The 16,702-nt window shown below is 46.6% G+C and overlaps 1 protein-coding gene across 1 annotated transcript in view; it reads right to left on the bottom strand.

Moving 5' to 3' along the window:
• Window positions 1-92: 92 nt before the first annotated feature.
• Window positions 93-16,702, bottom strand: part of CHMP4B (charged multivesicular body protein 4B) — a 55,047-nt gene continuing 38,437 nt past the window's right edge. The window contains exons 2-5 of the mRNA XM_007934571.1: window positions 4,544-4,721; window positions 2,506-2,620; window positions 1,272-1,398; window positions 93-157 (exon numbers count right to left, since the gene is read on the bottom strand). Coding sequence (XP_007932762.1) covers window positions 93-157; window positions 1,272-1,398; window positions 2,506-2,620; window positions 4,544-4,721 — 485 coding nt within the window. The remainder of the gene's footprint in view (window positions 158-1,271; window positions 1,399-2,505; window positions 2,621-4,543; window positions 4,722-16,702) is intronic.

The following is a 16,702-nucleotide window of genomic DNA, read 5'->3' as shown; positions in this document are numbered from 1 at the left end:
GCACCACTTCCTGCCTGCCCTACACGCACATGTGCCTGCCTGCTGCCGCAGGCCACCAGAGTCTGTCTGGGCCTAGCCCGGGGCTGGACCAGTTATATGGTTCCAGCCCAGGTTTCCAATTCCTTCATGTCATCATCTTCCTCTTCCCTCTTCTTGCCTGTGCAAAGAAAGAAAAGGTTATTCAGGAGGGCTGGTTACAGTGCTCACAACACATTCTGGCTAGACGCCCAAGGTTGTGCTACATGGTGTCTACGAAACAGCCCTGCCCTTGTAGCCAGGCTGCACCTCCGGCTTACTAGCAGATCCTGCTTCTCTGAGCCCAGTACCTGCCCATCAAGGCCAGGTACAACACTGAGAGAGTCAACAGGATTTAAGCAAGGCCTCAGTTTCATAGCATCTGAGGCTAGCTTGAGGGGAGTGGGGGAAAGAACCCCAGAAGAGAGCCAGTCCTTGACAGCCTACCCAGACTCCACCCCAAATGGCTTGAAACACCTCTACAGACCCTCCATGTGGCCTGTGGACAGCCTCAACCCATACACTGCTCCAGGCTGCGGACTGTACTGGGGAGGGGCTGTTTCCTCTGTACACATGGGAGACTGAGGTGACTATAACCTGCCAAATCAAACTGCTTCATCTTTTCTAGAAGTTCTGTGTGGAGTACTTTTACCCAGTGGTGAGATACTGAGGGGGAAGGTAAGAAGGAACAGGAAGAAGGAAATGAAAATTTGTTATCTCCAACAACATCAGACTATTAGCTAGTCTCTAAAGGGTCAACATTTTACAGTACTCAGTCTCTAAGAAAGCCAAAGCTAGTTCCTTCTCTCAGCAGCTTTCACAGGTGTACACAACACAGGATACTAGATAAAAATAAGAGCTATCCTGAGGGTGACTTTATGTATACCCCTCCACCTACCCCCTGCCCCAGGATATCTGGCAATGTCTGGAGACATTTTCAGTTGTCACACCTGGGAAGGAGGGGTACAGTACACTACTGGCATCTAGTGGGTGCTGCCAACATCCTACAATGCCCAGGACAGTCCCTCCTCCCCTCAACAAAGAACTGTCTGACCCCAAATGTCAACAGCGTTGCAGTTAAAAAACCATATTCTAGAGAGAAACTAAGAAAGGGCAGGTGATACGGTCTCTGTGGCCATCACAACAGATCCTACCTGGTTCTCAACCCCAGGCAAATGCAGGACCCAAATGGAACCCAACTGACCACAAGATTACCCACCACACAGGCATTGTGACTCTAAACAAGAAGTACTCACTTGGTCTTGATGGTAGGGATATAGTGGGAACACTTGGTAGAGGGACTGTTTCGGGTCCGCTGATTTCCAGCAAATTCTTGTCTAGCTCTTCCTGTTCTAGTTCTTCTAATTCTGCCATGAGCTCATCCTGGTAAAAGAAACACAAGAGTGAGACAGACATCCCTGGGAACCCAGCCCCTGCAGTGGTGCCCCATAGCCGACAGCTCAGTGGACACACAGACATCCTTCTGAAAAGGTACGAGGGGAAGATGAACTCTAGGTCTAACTCTGAGACCTGAACACCCTCAACATGCCTCTACTGGTGAACGTAACACACCAAAGAGCAACTATTTATGTCGACCTATGGACAGGACCTCTGATCCTGCCTCTTTGTTTTACAAATGGGAAAATAAGACCCAGAAAGGGTAGGCAATTTGCCCAGGGCACCCGGTTCGTGATGGCAGCATCTGAGTAGGAAGCCAGGTTGGTTTTACTGATTAGATTTGGGGATAGGCATCTGCTGTCCTGTAGGAGGTTGTATCGAGAGAGAACGGATTATGCTTTTCATCCCTATTTCTTGATCTCAGAGCTGGGCATGCAGGGCAGTGCTCAGGAATGTTTGCTGATGTGAAATTAACTCAGTTGTCCATCAAACTGCAGACTGAAAATCCTGGTGCTGGAAGCCAAAGGGAAGCTCCACCAGCTGTTTTCTCAGTTCTACAACGGGAATCAGACAACACAAAGAATGCAGCTCAGGGCAGGGGAGCTGACCTTCAGTGGACTCAAACCTAGAGCTTAGTGAAATAATGTCAACAGGGACTGTTACTGTATTTTAAAAATCGAAGAGACTCACTCAATGTGCCAAACTGCTATAGTAGGAATTGGAAGGTGACTGAGATCCATATAGATCCTTCAGGAATCAGACTGAAATATTCCTTCCTTGGCTTCACCTTTGCTATAGGTCAGGTTGTCTGAGGGAAAATCCATATGCTTCTCCAGGGTACGGTCACCTCTGCAGGCCCCAGCTCTCAGCCCAAGCCCCATCATGCATCATGGACAGGCGCAGGGTAACTACTTGTTGAAACTAATTACTAACCTGAAGCCCGCTGAGGGGTCTCAAGGATGGTTCCCTTACTCTATGTAAGCATATACCCCAAACGATGAAAAGTGTCCCTCCCTGCCTGAGAGCCTCCAATAGCATAGCAAGGCAGGCTGGAAGCTGTGAAGTTTATGTGACCTGCCCAAAGCCACTCACCTCATCAAACTCTTCTCCAAATCCTACAGGTTTTGAAATAGCTGTTGAGATCTCTTCTGCAAGTTCTTGCTGGTCAGCAATGTCCTGCATTAACTCATCGACTTTGTCGATGTCCCTTTAAATGAAATGGACAGATGTCATATTGGTCAACTGGTCTGCATAAACAAGGTGTGCAAAGTGGGAGCAGAAACCGCGCCCCATACGCTCTGCTTCCCAGCCCCAGTCTCCTACAATGACTCCCTGTGGGGAACTGCTTCTAAGCCACTATTGCCTTCTGCCTCCCCTTTAAAAGAGAGAATCACAAAATCAAGGCAATGGAAGGGTTCTTAGACCCTAAGGAAATAAAGCTTAGTAAAGTTAGGTCTCACACAGAAGTTAATAAAATTAACGCCAAGGTCTCACTTGCAAGTTAATAAATACGTCAGATGAGTCCACAGGACTTTAACTCCTGAGCCAATAGTTCTCCTTTGAGAAGGGCCCTTCCCACATACTCAAACCCACTTAAGGTTCCTCCTCTACTAGGCCCCAAAGGAAAGGCAAATGTGCAGAATTATTTTATACACAGTCAGTCAAATGGACATATACTTATTCAGTATGATATACACATATATGCTTCCAAGCAGACAGCATTTACTGGGGTGTGCTCAGGCTGGGCATCCTGGAGAATACAGAACTGAGGTGGAGATGGGCTGCACTTAAGAAGCCGGCCCAATAAACATCCACCCTCAGGTCGTACCCCACTGATTTGAAGGCTACTTCAACCTCACATTCCTAGAGCAGGGATCAGCAAACTTTCTATAAAGGGCCAAACAGTAAATATTTTAGCATTTGTGAGCCAATGGTTTCTGTCACAATCTGCTGTTGTAGCCCATATACAGAGATAAGACAATATGTAAATGAACAGGTATGACCTTGTTGCAATAAAACTTTGTTGTTTCTGTTATGTGCTATCGAGTCAGACCTGACTCATAGCGACCCCTCCTTGGGTTTCCGAAGCAGTTATCACTACAGAAGTAGATTGTCCAACCTTCCTTCCGAGGAGTGGCTGCTGGGTTTGAATCACCAGCCTTCTGGTTAGCAGTCAAGTGCCTTAGGCACTATGCTACCAGAGCTCCTCAATAAAACTTTACTGACAAAAAGTAGACCACGGGCTCTATTTTGCATACCACTCCACGGAAGAAAAGACTGGGCAATCTACTTCCGTAAAGATTTACTGTCTCGGAAACCCAAAGGCGGTCACTATGAGTTGGAATCAACTTGATGGCAGTGAGTTTGGTTTGATTTTTTTATACTAGAGTATGGCTAAATACCGAAACGGAAACAAAAAAGGCTCCAGACACATCCAAATATATGCAGCCAATACCAAGCACTAAAACAAGAATTCTGTTCATAGAGCAGGCCCTCATTCAGAGCCTAGGTTCTCTTTCTTTAATTATAACTGTAGCAAGCTTGGCTGTCTAGTTTCTTAGGCCACTGCAAATGAAAGTAACCACATAGAGGAGAAAGGACTGTCGAGGGGAAGAACACTGGCAACATGACAACCAAAGCCAGAGAGCAAAGGAGGCAGCAGAAAATTCCAATGAAAGAAGCTGTAAGAACAGAGCATCCCAAAGCCCTCTGATGGACCACACGTCACAGCCCGACAGCATCAGGTAAAGTCAAGGACACTGATTCTAGTCCCGCCTCTGCCCAAGCTCACATACAAACCTGGGCAATCACCTCCTTCTCTCTGGGACTGGCTTCCCCATCGTGACACTCAGAGGCGTGGGTCAGGGGACCTTCTAGGACCCTTCCCAGCTTGAACCTCTATGCTTATCACAGTAACCCTGAATTAAGTCTCATTTCATGAGATCTGCTTTAAGGTCTAATCCATTTTACAAGGAGTTCCAACAAAGAATGCATATTACCACAAACTCAGGTGCTAGAATGGAAAAGTCTAGGGGTCCATCAAAGGCCGTGGCCCAGGCACAAGGCATCCCAGGGCCGGCACTGGCCTAGCACGCGAGTACCCCCCTTCCACCAGCAGGTGACCACGTACATGTTGTCGTGAGCAGCCTTCATGGCCTTGGCAGCGTAGCCCATATTCTTGAGCACCTCCGTATTGGTGTTGGCATTCTCCAGGGCCTCCCGCTGGAACTCGATGGTTGATAGTGTGCCGTCAATCTGCGCCAGCTGCTTCTCATACCTCTTCTTGCGCTTGAGTGCCTGGAGGGCCGCTGTGTAAAGGAGGAAACAGGGTTTCAGAGAGCCCAGACCAGACACTGATAATGTCCTAGGGTCTACCTGGGTCTTCACCTCAGCTGTACTGGATACACCTCAGTTGTTACCTCTATTATAACCAGGGTTAATAATCTCTTCTACACGAAAAAGCAAGGAGCTCTGGTGGTGTAGCGGATAATGCGCAAGGCTGCTAACCAGAAGGTCAGCAGTTAAAACCCACCAACTGTTCTGTAGAAGGAAGATTTACAGCCTTAGAAACCCAGAGGGGGGTTGCACATAACTCTTCCCCTAAATGTTGCTAGTAAACAAGCACATAAGAAAGAATCCACACACACATAAACACGTGCACGCACACACACACCCATGCACGCACACACACGAGCACGCGCGTACAGGCGCACACACACACCTCCCCAAAACCTGGACAGCACCCAGAGAGAGAATGTGCTTCAAAGTCAAATTGCCTTAAAGTTTAAGCTGCTGCTCACAGACTTGGGTGAGCTACTTAGCTTCTCTAATAGATTCATTGTGAGGATTAAAGGAGATACGATATGCAACACATAGCACAACACTAAATAGTTGATGCCCAAAAATGGCAGTCCTAATTCTTACACAGTAACTTGAAAGTCATTTTATACCAACTAAATTTTAAAAATAATAAACTATGATTATAGCAAATATTCTATCATCTGGGGTTAAACAGCTACCTCGCACACAGCCGTCAACTCCATAAATTGTTACAATGCTTCTGAAAAGCATTATGGCAACACAGCAACAGCCACAATGATGTTCATGTCCTCTGACCCATTAATTTCCCCTCTGTCAATTTTATTCAGGCTCAGCACTTGGGTCCGGACAGCAGTAACCTCACCGACACACAGACAGGTACGTGTACGCATGCATATGCACTCACACACAAGGCACACACAACACCCCCACAGCTCCCCATCCCTGAGCTCCTGACCAGAGCATAGGCCACAGTTAATCACCTCCCCCAAAGGGCTGTGGTTTCTTCCGTATGCCATATGACTAGGTCCCGTGCTCCTTCTGCTCATACCCCATTAGCCTAGGATTCCATCCTCACAACCTTTCACCAAGAGAAAACGGTCTTGGCCTGCTTGTAAACAGCCCACAGTTCCTTCAAAAGCAGTAGCTAAAACAACCAGGAAAAATCCCCCCAGCCAAAGGACCAAGCAGGCAAAAAAGAATTTGTCAAAAATCTGAAAAGCCACTTCATCTCTTATTCCTCTTCTGGTGTGGATGGCCTGAATGGCCAATGGCTTCAAGAACTCCATCCTGCAGCCATGCTCAGGGGTCCCCAGGACTCCTGCTGAGTGGACACCCTTGCCATTTGCTACCATCAGGTCATGTAATGTACCTTATGACACAACCTTTCAAGGTAAGAATGGCTCCCTCCTTTTAACAGATGAGGAGTCTGAGGTTCAGAGAGGTTACATAACTCGCCCAGGCCACCTTGGTGGTAATCAGCAGAGAGGGGACGTAAAACATGTGTGGAACTCCCAAGCCTTCACCCTGCCTCTCTAACAATGCTTTTGCTGCCTTCCATTTGAAAAAGGGGACCCTGGTGGGGCCATCCCACAGAGAGTGCCCAGGGGACTACAAACACAGAAGAGGGAGTGCAATTTCAACTATGTCATTCATTCGCTTGGTTAAAGACCCTCAAGAGTTCCCTCTGCCCACAGGACAAAGCCCCACATGGTTTAATGTGGCCTGCAACGTCCTGTGGGAGGCAAGAGACTGGGATTCTCATGAGCTCAGGTCTTGGGAGTCACTGCATCAAGTCTGAACAATCACCCTTGTCACCAAGCATCATGGCAGAGGGAAGATGGTAGGAGAGTCGCTGCCTTCATCTGTGACTTTCTTGGTGCTGTGCTGCTCCTCCACTGACTCAGCTGCACCCTATTCACCAAGTGAGTCTCAAGGCTTCTCAGGGCAGGCAAATGTTTCAAAGGGGGGACCCTTACCCCGGTGCTCCCCAGCCGGCCCAAGTGTAAAGTAACACCACCCACAGCCCAGCCTAGAATATAACAACTTGTCCACCACTAAGATTAAACCAATGCAGGGGACATCAAGCTCAACTGGCATAACATATTACACAAAAACACTGTTCTACATCCTACTTTGGTTACTAGTAACTGGGGTCTTAAAAGCTTGCAAGTGGCCATTTAAGACGTAACAACTGGTCTCTCCTACTCTGGAGAAAAGAAGAGTGAAGAAAATCAAAGATGCATGGATATTAATAGTCCAGGGACTAGTGGTCCATGGGAACCTCAGCTTACAAGACCCTGAGACCAGAAGAATTAGATGGTGCCCAGCTACCACTGGGAAAGGGATCAAAATTGGAGATCTTAGACAGAATTCAAGAAAAACGTAGAACAAAAATTCAAAATCATTTAAAAAATAAAACCAAACAAGCTTACTAGTCTGATAGAGACTGGTGAAGACCCTGAGACTAGGGCACCTGAGTCACATTCGGGCCTGGAACTAAACACTCATTCCCATGGCCAAACAACAGACAGGCCTGCGAGGCGGACAATCACACCAGGTAGTACACTCCTTAGAATAATCAACCATGGGAGATCAGAAGAGGAGCATTTGCTCAGGGAGGTAACTCAGGGCAGGGATTCACAGGAAAGAAGGGCACAAGAAAAAGGTAACCATAGGGAGGAAGGGGGAAGAGAGCTGTTTACAATCAATGTCACGAAACAAAATGTGTATGAACTGCTGAATGGAGAACAAATTTGCTCTGTAAACTTTCACCCAAATCACAAATAAATAAATAAATAAAAATAAACAAACGACTCGACCATGGCATTCTGTGAGCCTGCTGCATGGTAAGCAATATGGCAGCTGGCAGCAGCCCCGTTCACCTCCTTATTCAGTCCACAAGCACTCAATCATGGGGGTAGTGGTCCCAGCTGGACTGTCTTACTATCAAGGAGACTGGGGTTCAGAAAGGTGAAGTAGTTCACCCAAGTCACCTGCTATACCTACTCCTCACTTATTGACTATCTTGTTTCACATTTACAACCACAGTAAAAAATCTACTATCTGACTATTTTGTGCATTGAAGACATATACCTGGTAGTAAAGGATGCCAAGGTGCAAGGCGACAGTAACACTAGCTGTGATAGTTAAAGGTTATGTGTCAACTTGGCTGGGCCAGTTCTCTGTAGTCTGGCAGTTATGCAATGATGTAATCTAACAGTCATGTAATGATGCAATCATCTTCCATTTTGTGATCTGATGTATTCATCCTCCACTTGTGCGTTATGTAACGACCTGGTCTTTGGAAACTAACCATGTCACTAAGGGAGGCGTGGGTGTATTATGTGTGGAGGGGAGGGCTCAAACCCTGGTCTGTGTGATTCCCAGCCCTTGGCTCTTCCCCACCACAGGCTCAGAACGATGACAAGTGTCAAGAACAAACTAAGATGAGATGACAGGTCTGCCTTGCTTTCCAGTGCCCTGATTATAGCCGGAACCTAATAAAATATTTATGAAACAAATTTTATACAGTCAGCTTTGTTATTACTCCTAAAATTACATCTATTATTCCCCTATTAATATCACAGACTGAGAACTACTTCATCTTTTTCTTTAATACATATTCAATTGGCAAGGAATCCTTTGCCAATCCTACATTTGTCTGACCTCCACCTTGCTTCTAAAATCCTCCAAGCAATAAACGATCTGGAAGCAAATACCCAAAGATACCAGGGATGTAAGCAGGAACGTCCCCCCGCCCCCATGAATGATACACCATTCATCCTTGCAGACCAACAGGCAACACAACCCTGGTACGGTAAGTGCTTAGTATATATTAGATTGAATCTCCAATCTCACCAGTTGTACCAGTTTTTCATATATTCTATCCAGGTTTCCTTGTGTGGGGGTACATCAAATTGTATTTCCTATGGACCTGTGTCTCAGAGGAAATGATTACTCCTTCTGGAAACACTGGCTAGAACAAGCATCTGGCAGCATTCCTTCCCTGCATTCCTTTTGGCCCATAGAGTAAGACCTCCTGTAAGCACAGGCCTTTCTCTCTGTGCTTGCCATAAGGTGTGGCCACCTCTGAGACTGGGAAAAAGTCCTGAGCAAACTGGCCTAGCCCTCCAGGGATACCCCTCCTGCCTGCAGGGCTCACACAGTCTCCTCCTTTCCTGCAAGAACTCCACACTCCTTGCAGGAAGGGGCCTGATGGGTTTTTTTCTTACTCCAATCTTAACTTCTGTGTATATTTCTCAACTAGTTGAAAACACAGAAGGGAAACGTACACAATTAATTTTCCTCTTTTGAAACCCCAAACATGGTTCATGAGTAATGTAACCTTGAAAATAGACGGGTTCAGCATCTGGGCTATGTGAGTATGTGTAAATACAAATATTAACAAGAGCTGAACCGTCCTGGATCTTACACATGTGTGGCACTGAGGTAAAGTGTAATCTGGGGCAAGTTAAAGATTTGGAGGAATCAGAGCCTTTCAATAAATCAAACACCCACTCTTCCTGCAAATTGTTACACTTGAATAAAACTTCCTCCATTCCAACTTCATTTCTAACTACTGAAATTTGCTTCTTCCATATATAGCCAAAGACCAAAGAGCCAAGCCCAATGTTTGCATAAATACATACTGGTTCTTAATGTCTTACTTTATACTCCCCATATTCCTGATGGTTGGAGTTTTTTTTTAAGTACCTGGTTAATAAGGAGCTCATCTAAACCAAATATTCAAAGAAGAGGAGTCCTAAGAAATCCCTTTTCTGCCAAAGAACCCCCAGTGTCATTCACAAACACAGTGGCTTTAAAATTTGAAATCTAATTCAGGCCAATAGAAGTCTAAAAGGTTGCTTTTAGATGGAAAAAAAGATAGTCCTTGGAATCTTCATATTTAATTATGCCTTTGCTAGTTCCAAGAGAATAATTACAGCAGCAATTACAGAATCTAAGAACCAGCTTTATTGGCTCTGAAAGCTGAAGCAAAAACAACTCCAACCATGTTGAAATAAACATTGGTCTCCAGACAGTTGCTTCATTAGCCCCTCCAAACAGTGATCTGGAGGAGCGATACAGAAGAGATACCCTAAGAAGCAGAGAGACCAGCAGTTCACCCAGAACCGGAAACTCCTCCTGCAAGGCATCTCTTACTGCCCATGAAGAAACCATTTGCAGAGAATACATCAGTTTAATGCAACTAGAAAGAACGTTTCCTTCTCCTAGGCAAAAGCAGACTCGACATCCCTCTGAAGAGTTGCTGAGGGCATTCAGCGTAGAGGCAAGCAGCCCAAGAGCAACTCAACAGGCGCTAATTAAGTGTGCCCACCCATTATTATTACCGAGGAATCAGATACTGGGGGGGGGCCCCCTCAGCAATATGCGCTCACTGAATGAATGTTAGGAGCCCTGGTGGTGCAGTGGTTAAGCACTCAGCTGCTAACTGAAAGGTCAGTGGTTCAAACCCACCAACTGCTCCGCAGGAGAAAAGATGAGGCAGTCTGCTTTTGTAAAGATTTACAGCCTTGGAAACCCTAGAAGGCAGCTCTATTCTGTGCTACAGGGTTGCTGAGTAGGAATTGACTTGATGGCAACAAGTAAATGAATGTTGGTATCAACAGTCCTTTCGGACCCAAGGCTCTACATCTGAATTAATCTAGCATTCGGCATACAGGCTGAGGGGGAAGAAGTCTCGCTGCTTTCTCTCTCAGCGTGAACTACGCAGCAAACACTCCAGAGGACACTTATACACAGATGCAGCACCACCAGGGCTCCAGCCCAAGAGAGAGTTCTGAAGAACCCACAGCAGCCTGGTCCAAGCACTACACAGGGCAGGTAGGGCGCTGAGGGAGGCGAGGCGCGGGAGCCCTGCTATGCCTGCCTTTGGCAACCAGTCAAATGCTCTGTGCTCATTCTGTATGGGAGGACTCCTGCGAGGTCAGAGTACCTTCCGTCAGGAGAACCACACCCAGCCCTCAAGCAACTCACTAGTCACTTTGCTGGAGCAGTGGGGGTCATCTGTTACCTGCTCTGTACTTGTGTGCAAGACAAATACTCAAAGTAAAAACAACAAAGTTTATTTATCAATGTCAGAGATACCCATCCTCCTGTGGGGATGGTTATTAGTAACCATCCCTGGACCACATGGCATCATAGATCCCTCCAAGCACCGACGAAATAAGGGTTGTAATCCTGCATCAGGAGCAGAGAGGGCTCCAAGTGCTCAGAGGTACTGACGTCCATTACTGACCCTGCTCATTAGACTGAAAAAAGAGGCCAAGGAAGACGGCACATCTTGAAAGGACCCCACAGAGAACTGGAGGAAGAATCAGGGCTAGAACCCAGATCTCCAGCCCAGGACACTCACCACTTCTACTCTGTTCCCTCCAAATTAAGTGGCTATCAATAAGCCAGCAGTTTCCCCTGCCATAAGGAAAATAGCCTGCCTAATGTTCTTTCATCCAGTTAAATTTCCAAACTCTGCCCTTTGCAAGCTCTATTTAAACGCTCAAGCTGACACATGAAAGAACCCAAAAGCTACCCAATTTGCAATCCTAGGCCCCCCACTTAGAAAAAAAAAGGACAAAGAAAGAAAAAGAGGCACTGATCTGCCTGGAAGCAGAGTACTTTCCCCCAATGGGTGCTGCTTGATCCTGGAGACAGCGTTCCTGCCCCGTACAAAGGTGGCAGGTACAGTACGGTGATGCCAGACTCCCTTAGGAAACACTGGTCTCAGAAACCAAAATTGCACCTTCCAAACCCAGACAGAGGCTGTTTTGTGTCCATCTTCACTCACCCGTGGGAAAGAGAGCCTCATCCTGCAAAAGCCTTGGACTGCTGTCCCCAACATTGCCACATTTATTTCCACACAGCTGGAGAGCTCAGGCTGGAGGTGCAGACAGCATTTTTCAGAGCAGCCTCCTTCTCTGTGATCTATCTCCCTGTTTCTCTAATTTGCTCTCCGTGGCCTGGAGCTAATGCGCTCCATTTAGAGATGGTAAAATAAGTACTTGTGTATGACCAGGAAAGCTGAGTCTGAAACCCTGCTGACTTCATCAGCAAGCACAGGGAGTACAGTACTTGCTGCAAGGGAAAAAGTCTAGAGAGAAAGAAAGAAGCCCCTCATCTGTTTAACAGGGACAAAGACGAAAGAAATAAGCCCCACAATTAAGAACCGAACAGAACATCAAACTGCTCCAAAGTCATTTAAACAGTGCATATCAAAGTGTGTTCTGTGACACGCAGATAGGTAAGTGCATATACCACAGCTCTGCAGTCAAACGAGTTTAGGAAATGCTGGGTCACATGCTGTTACACTGGACATTTATGAGGTCAAACTGCCCAGATGAGAGTTTCAGCTCCACCATCAAGCGATCTCAAATAATAGTCACAACTCATTAATGTGAGATATGTATATGAAGTGCCTGGCACATTGCCTGACACGCAGGAAGTGCTCAGCAAGTTGTGGTCACTGGTGTTATTAATGGCAGTACTTCTCAGAACCTGTTTTACTAGGAAGGAAAAACAGCACAGAATGCCTTCCTCCCCGAAAAAAATAAAACTATTTGCAAAACACAACTTGAGGTAAACAAATTTGAAACCATCTTGATCATTTAGCCAACACGAGTTTCATCATCCTTTGGTGGCTGATGGCCACCATCAGTGGGGTTAGAGAAAAAAGTATGAAGCTTGGTGTCAGAAAGATAACATCCATTAAAATGCCTGATACACACAAGCATCAATTCTCTACCTTGCCTGTTTCTTTCCCCCTTCTGCCTCTCTCTTCTTCCTTGCCTATGTCTGAGATTCTCTCTAGGGTATCTCTGTGTCTTCCCATCCCTGTACATAGCTAGGCACGTCCCTTAGTCTAGTGTGTCTCTCTAAGAAAGCATACACAGCTGTGACATGGTGGAGAAAAATAAAATTTATAACAGTGGACATTCATTAGAGGCTTCCTGGGTGCCAGTCACCATGATTGGTGCTTTACATGTTCATTGCCTCCTCCAAACAATCCTATGAGGTAGGTACTGTTATTAGCCCCATTTGCTAGATCAAGAAATTGAAGACTCAAAGAGGTTATCTATCACCCGCTCGAGTCACATGGTTACTCAACAGCCGGCTTGGAATTAAAGGCAGGCTGCCTTTCTACAAAGGGTGAGTTCTTACTTCATGGAGGAACATCTCCCATGCATCAAGCAGGTAGCTGGGCCTGCTGCTGCTGCCGGAACCCAGGGGCCTATGAGCCTCCTGTGCCTTCCCCCATAAGCTAACTCCATCTGGCACAGCTGTTGTTGTTGTTATTTGCCATTGAGTCGAACCCGACTCATAGGGACCCTTCCTTGGGTTTCCAAGGCCGTATCACTATGGGTGTAGATTGCCCCAACCTTCCTTCCGAAGAGTGGCTGGTGGGTTTGAACCTCCAGCCTTCTGGTTAGCAGTCAAGTGCCTTAGGCACTATGCTACCAGAGCTCCTGTCTAGCACAGCAGTACAGTGAATTAATATGGCCCTTCTAGCCAGTCTTCTTAACTCCCACCAGATGACTGGGTGGGATTATGCAAATGTGAGGTGGCTCAAGGGGATTGGATAGCTTGTTAATAATGTAAATAAGGTACATGACACGCTTGTAGGGGTAGAATCATGCAAATAAGGTGTATGGAACCCTAATGTGGGGATTGATCAGTTTTGCCATCATCACTCTAGGCTTAAACCAAGCTGTCCCAGAGGCAGGAAGCAGGGATCAAGAAGAGATGGAAGAGGAGCATGTCCTTTGGACAAGGGGTCCCTGCACCAGGAACCTCCTTGACCCAGGAGACAGAGAGAGCTGCAACACTGGAGAGACAAGAGATACAAGAAGCAGTGGCGGCAGAGCGCTGCACCAAAACCAGGAGACCTGCGGGACAGCACGACGGGCTTCCGCACCCACGGAGTGAGAGAGCTGACTGCCTTCATACCTGGTGGAGCTAAGGTTGTCAAACTACAGGGCCAGAGATGAGTGCCAGTGGGCAGAGGCTTACTGGAGGAATGAGCTGCCCCTGGCACTTCTGGGCAGAGCTCCAAGGGCTCTGCAACACTTGCTCTAGCAGGGCAGAAGCCAAGGGGCTGCAGGGCTGAGAAGCCAGGGCCACAGAGAGAGGGGTACCTGTGGGCGCTGCTGAGAAGTGGCTGTCCTGATTGAAAAACTGTATCACAAGTCATTTTTGATCCCAAATTGTACCTGTTACTCTCCCTAATAAACACTGTAACTGTGAGTGTGGTCTGTGAGTTATGTATGGCTATTGCAATGAATTATCGAACCCAGCAGAGAAGTAGAGAGTGCCGTAGGAGAGACAGTTGGTGTCAGAACTGGTAAAAAGGTTAGACGGTGGAGGTAGTTCCCACCCCCACCTCACAGGAATCAGCCTTGGGCTGCTGATCTTAATCAAAGTTAGAGGAGGTCACACAACCATGCTATTCTTTACAGGCACCAAAGATCCAATGGGTGTGCCCAGAAACTCACCTAACTGATAATCTATGGTAGGCAGTGAAAGCCTTTGACTGGAGGTGGGTATAAAATGCTCTTGTATATTTTAACTTGGTTAAAAGCATATGTGATAAAATCCAACCACTGTATCACCCCTTCTGCACTTAAACTGACTATTCGATATAGCCATGGAGTATGCAGTGAATCTTCTGTGTTTAAAAACATAAGCATCACCTTCCTTGTGCCTGCTCTGTGTCTTCCCTAGACCCCAAGCTCCTCAAGGGTGGAACCTACATCTCTGTGCCCCTACCAGCACTGAGACAGGGAGAAGGGAGGGGCACTCAATAACACCCAACTTTGCCTTGCAATTTCTTCTAAGGCCAGTGGGCTCCATGCCCTCTGTCCTGTCACCCCATAATGGCCTCTAGATTTTGTCCCAGGACCTAAAATGACTTTCCCTCTATACTCTGGAAGGCCCAGGGTCTATAGCAACAAGAACTTGGCAAGGTTTCTCAAACTTCTGCCACTTGGCCACTTTTCTCCTCTGTGTTTACCCTCATTGGGATTTATAGAACTTTAAAACCAAAGGGCTCAGGGGCTTGTTTTTAGTGGCAATGTACCTGAGACCCCTCTGTGACTACACCTACAGGGAGGTAACAGAGACACAAGAGACAGAGTGAGGGGTACAATGTTCCGGAGTAGCCCAGCACGGTGGCCTGGAGCCCTAAGGGGGAAGAGAAAATGGCCACAGGGAGCCAGGCCACCTCGGGAACAGTGCAAAGGCCTGTGTGGCTGCCTCCTCTGCTCTCTAAAGTGCAGCTGATGGCTTCCCACGGATCTGCTGCAGGAAGAGGAGGCGTTTCATTTCCCAGACACAGCAGGCAGCCAGGGAGTAGCTCCTGGTGGTCAGGGTAACTCAGGGTCAGGTAGAGGAACGGGGGTCCTTGGTTACTGAGGGTCACAGTCAGATAGCCTGTGCTCTGGGATCCTACGCCAAGGTTCTTGCCTGTACCAGCCAGGCTAAGAATTTCGTTTAAACATCTATCAGAGGTTCAAACTCAAAGCACGAGCAACCACCAGACATATCTTAATTGTCCCGTGTCTTAATTAAGATATGTCCTAATATGTAAATCTGAATATGACCTATAAAAACCAAAAAAAAAAAAGAAAAAACCTGAACTCACTGCCGTCGAGTCAGATCCGACTCATAGCGACCCCTCCTTGGGTTTCCGAAGCAGTATCACTACAGAAGTAGATTGCCCAACCTACGGAGAAGGTATGGCTGATGGGTCTGAACCGCCAGCTTTCTGGCTAGCAGTCAAGTGCCTTAGGACTACACCACCAGAGCTCCTGAATACTACCTATTTCACACAAAAATCCAGATTTCTGGCTTTCTTTGCAAAACAGAGTTTATGGGAACACTAAGCCCACGCTCTGCAGGCAACAATCTACTGGAGCTAAGTAGCATCCGTCCCTTTTTGAAGGGCACGTGCTCTTCTCCAGTTCACCTCAGTTGTCCACTACTGCCCACCCACCATCTTACGCCTGTCACATTACTCATCTATATGTCCTGACGACCCCTGTAAGTACTTGTGTTTGTAACACCTGGCATTACTCTTTGGACCTGGGGGAAACTGTCAGGAGTCATCTGGTACAATCGCTTCACTTCAGGCAGTTAAAATTATGTCCAGTTTAAAGAGAGACAACTAAAGTCACAAAGGTTCAACAGCTTGTTCAAGGCCACACTGCTAAAGGTGATGGGCAGGGAGGAATCCAAGCCAGGCAGCCTGCACCCTCACATGGTGCTCCTTCTACTTGAGAAGAGACCCGTATCTAGACAAAACCTGTAACATGGGGCCTGTAATCCTCGATCTGGCTTCTAGTTCTAACTCTGCTGTCATCAAGTTGTATCTCGGAGCCTGGGTCCTCACTTCTTGGGACCTCAGACAAGATAGGTAGACTAGATGCTCCCTCTAAGAACTTCTTCCAGCTCTAACAGTATATGAACTTAAAATAGTTCTGAGATTTCTAGCAACTGGATTGAAACAAACACAAAAGGCTTTTTTCTGATTGATCCTGTGTGAGCCTAAAAATGTAATTAACATCAGTATACTCTATTTCCTGAGTATTTCACATAATCTAGTTTTTCCTGGCCAATGAAATTAGCAGCCTCTTTACCCAATAGCAACCCCACCCCTCATGGGTCAAAGAAGAAATAAAATGAAAACTTATAAAGTATTATGAACTAAATAAAAATGAAAACACAACATAGCAAAATTTGTGGCATGCCACTAACACAGTACTTAGGGAAAAATTCATAACACTAGATACTTATATTGGATTTCTGGTGGCACAGTGCCTAAGTCATCTGACTGCTAACCAGAACATTGGCAGTTCAAACCCACCAGCCCTTCCGCAGAACAAAGATGAGTTGGAATCCACTCCATGGCAGTGGGTGCAGTTTAGATACCTATATTAGAAAGGAAGAAAGGTCTTAA

This window comes from Orycteropus afer, unplaced genomic scaffold (genome assembly GCF_000298275.1).
Source record: "Orycteropus afer afer isolate SDZICR_OR568_19922 unplaced genomic scaffold, OryAfe1.0 scaffold00020, whole genome shotgun sequence".
Taxonomy (NCBI): Eukaryota; Metazoa; Chordata; class Mammalia; order Tubulidentata; family Orycteropodidae; genus Orycteropus; species Orycteropus afer.
This window is presented reverse-complemented; position numbering and strand designations above follow the sequence as displayed.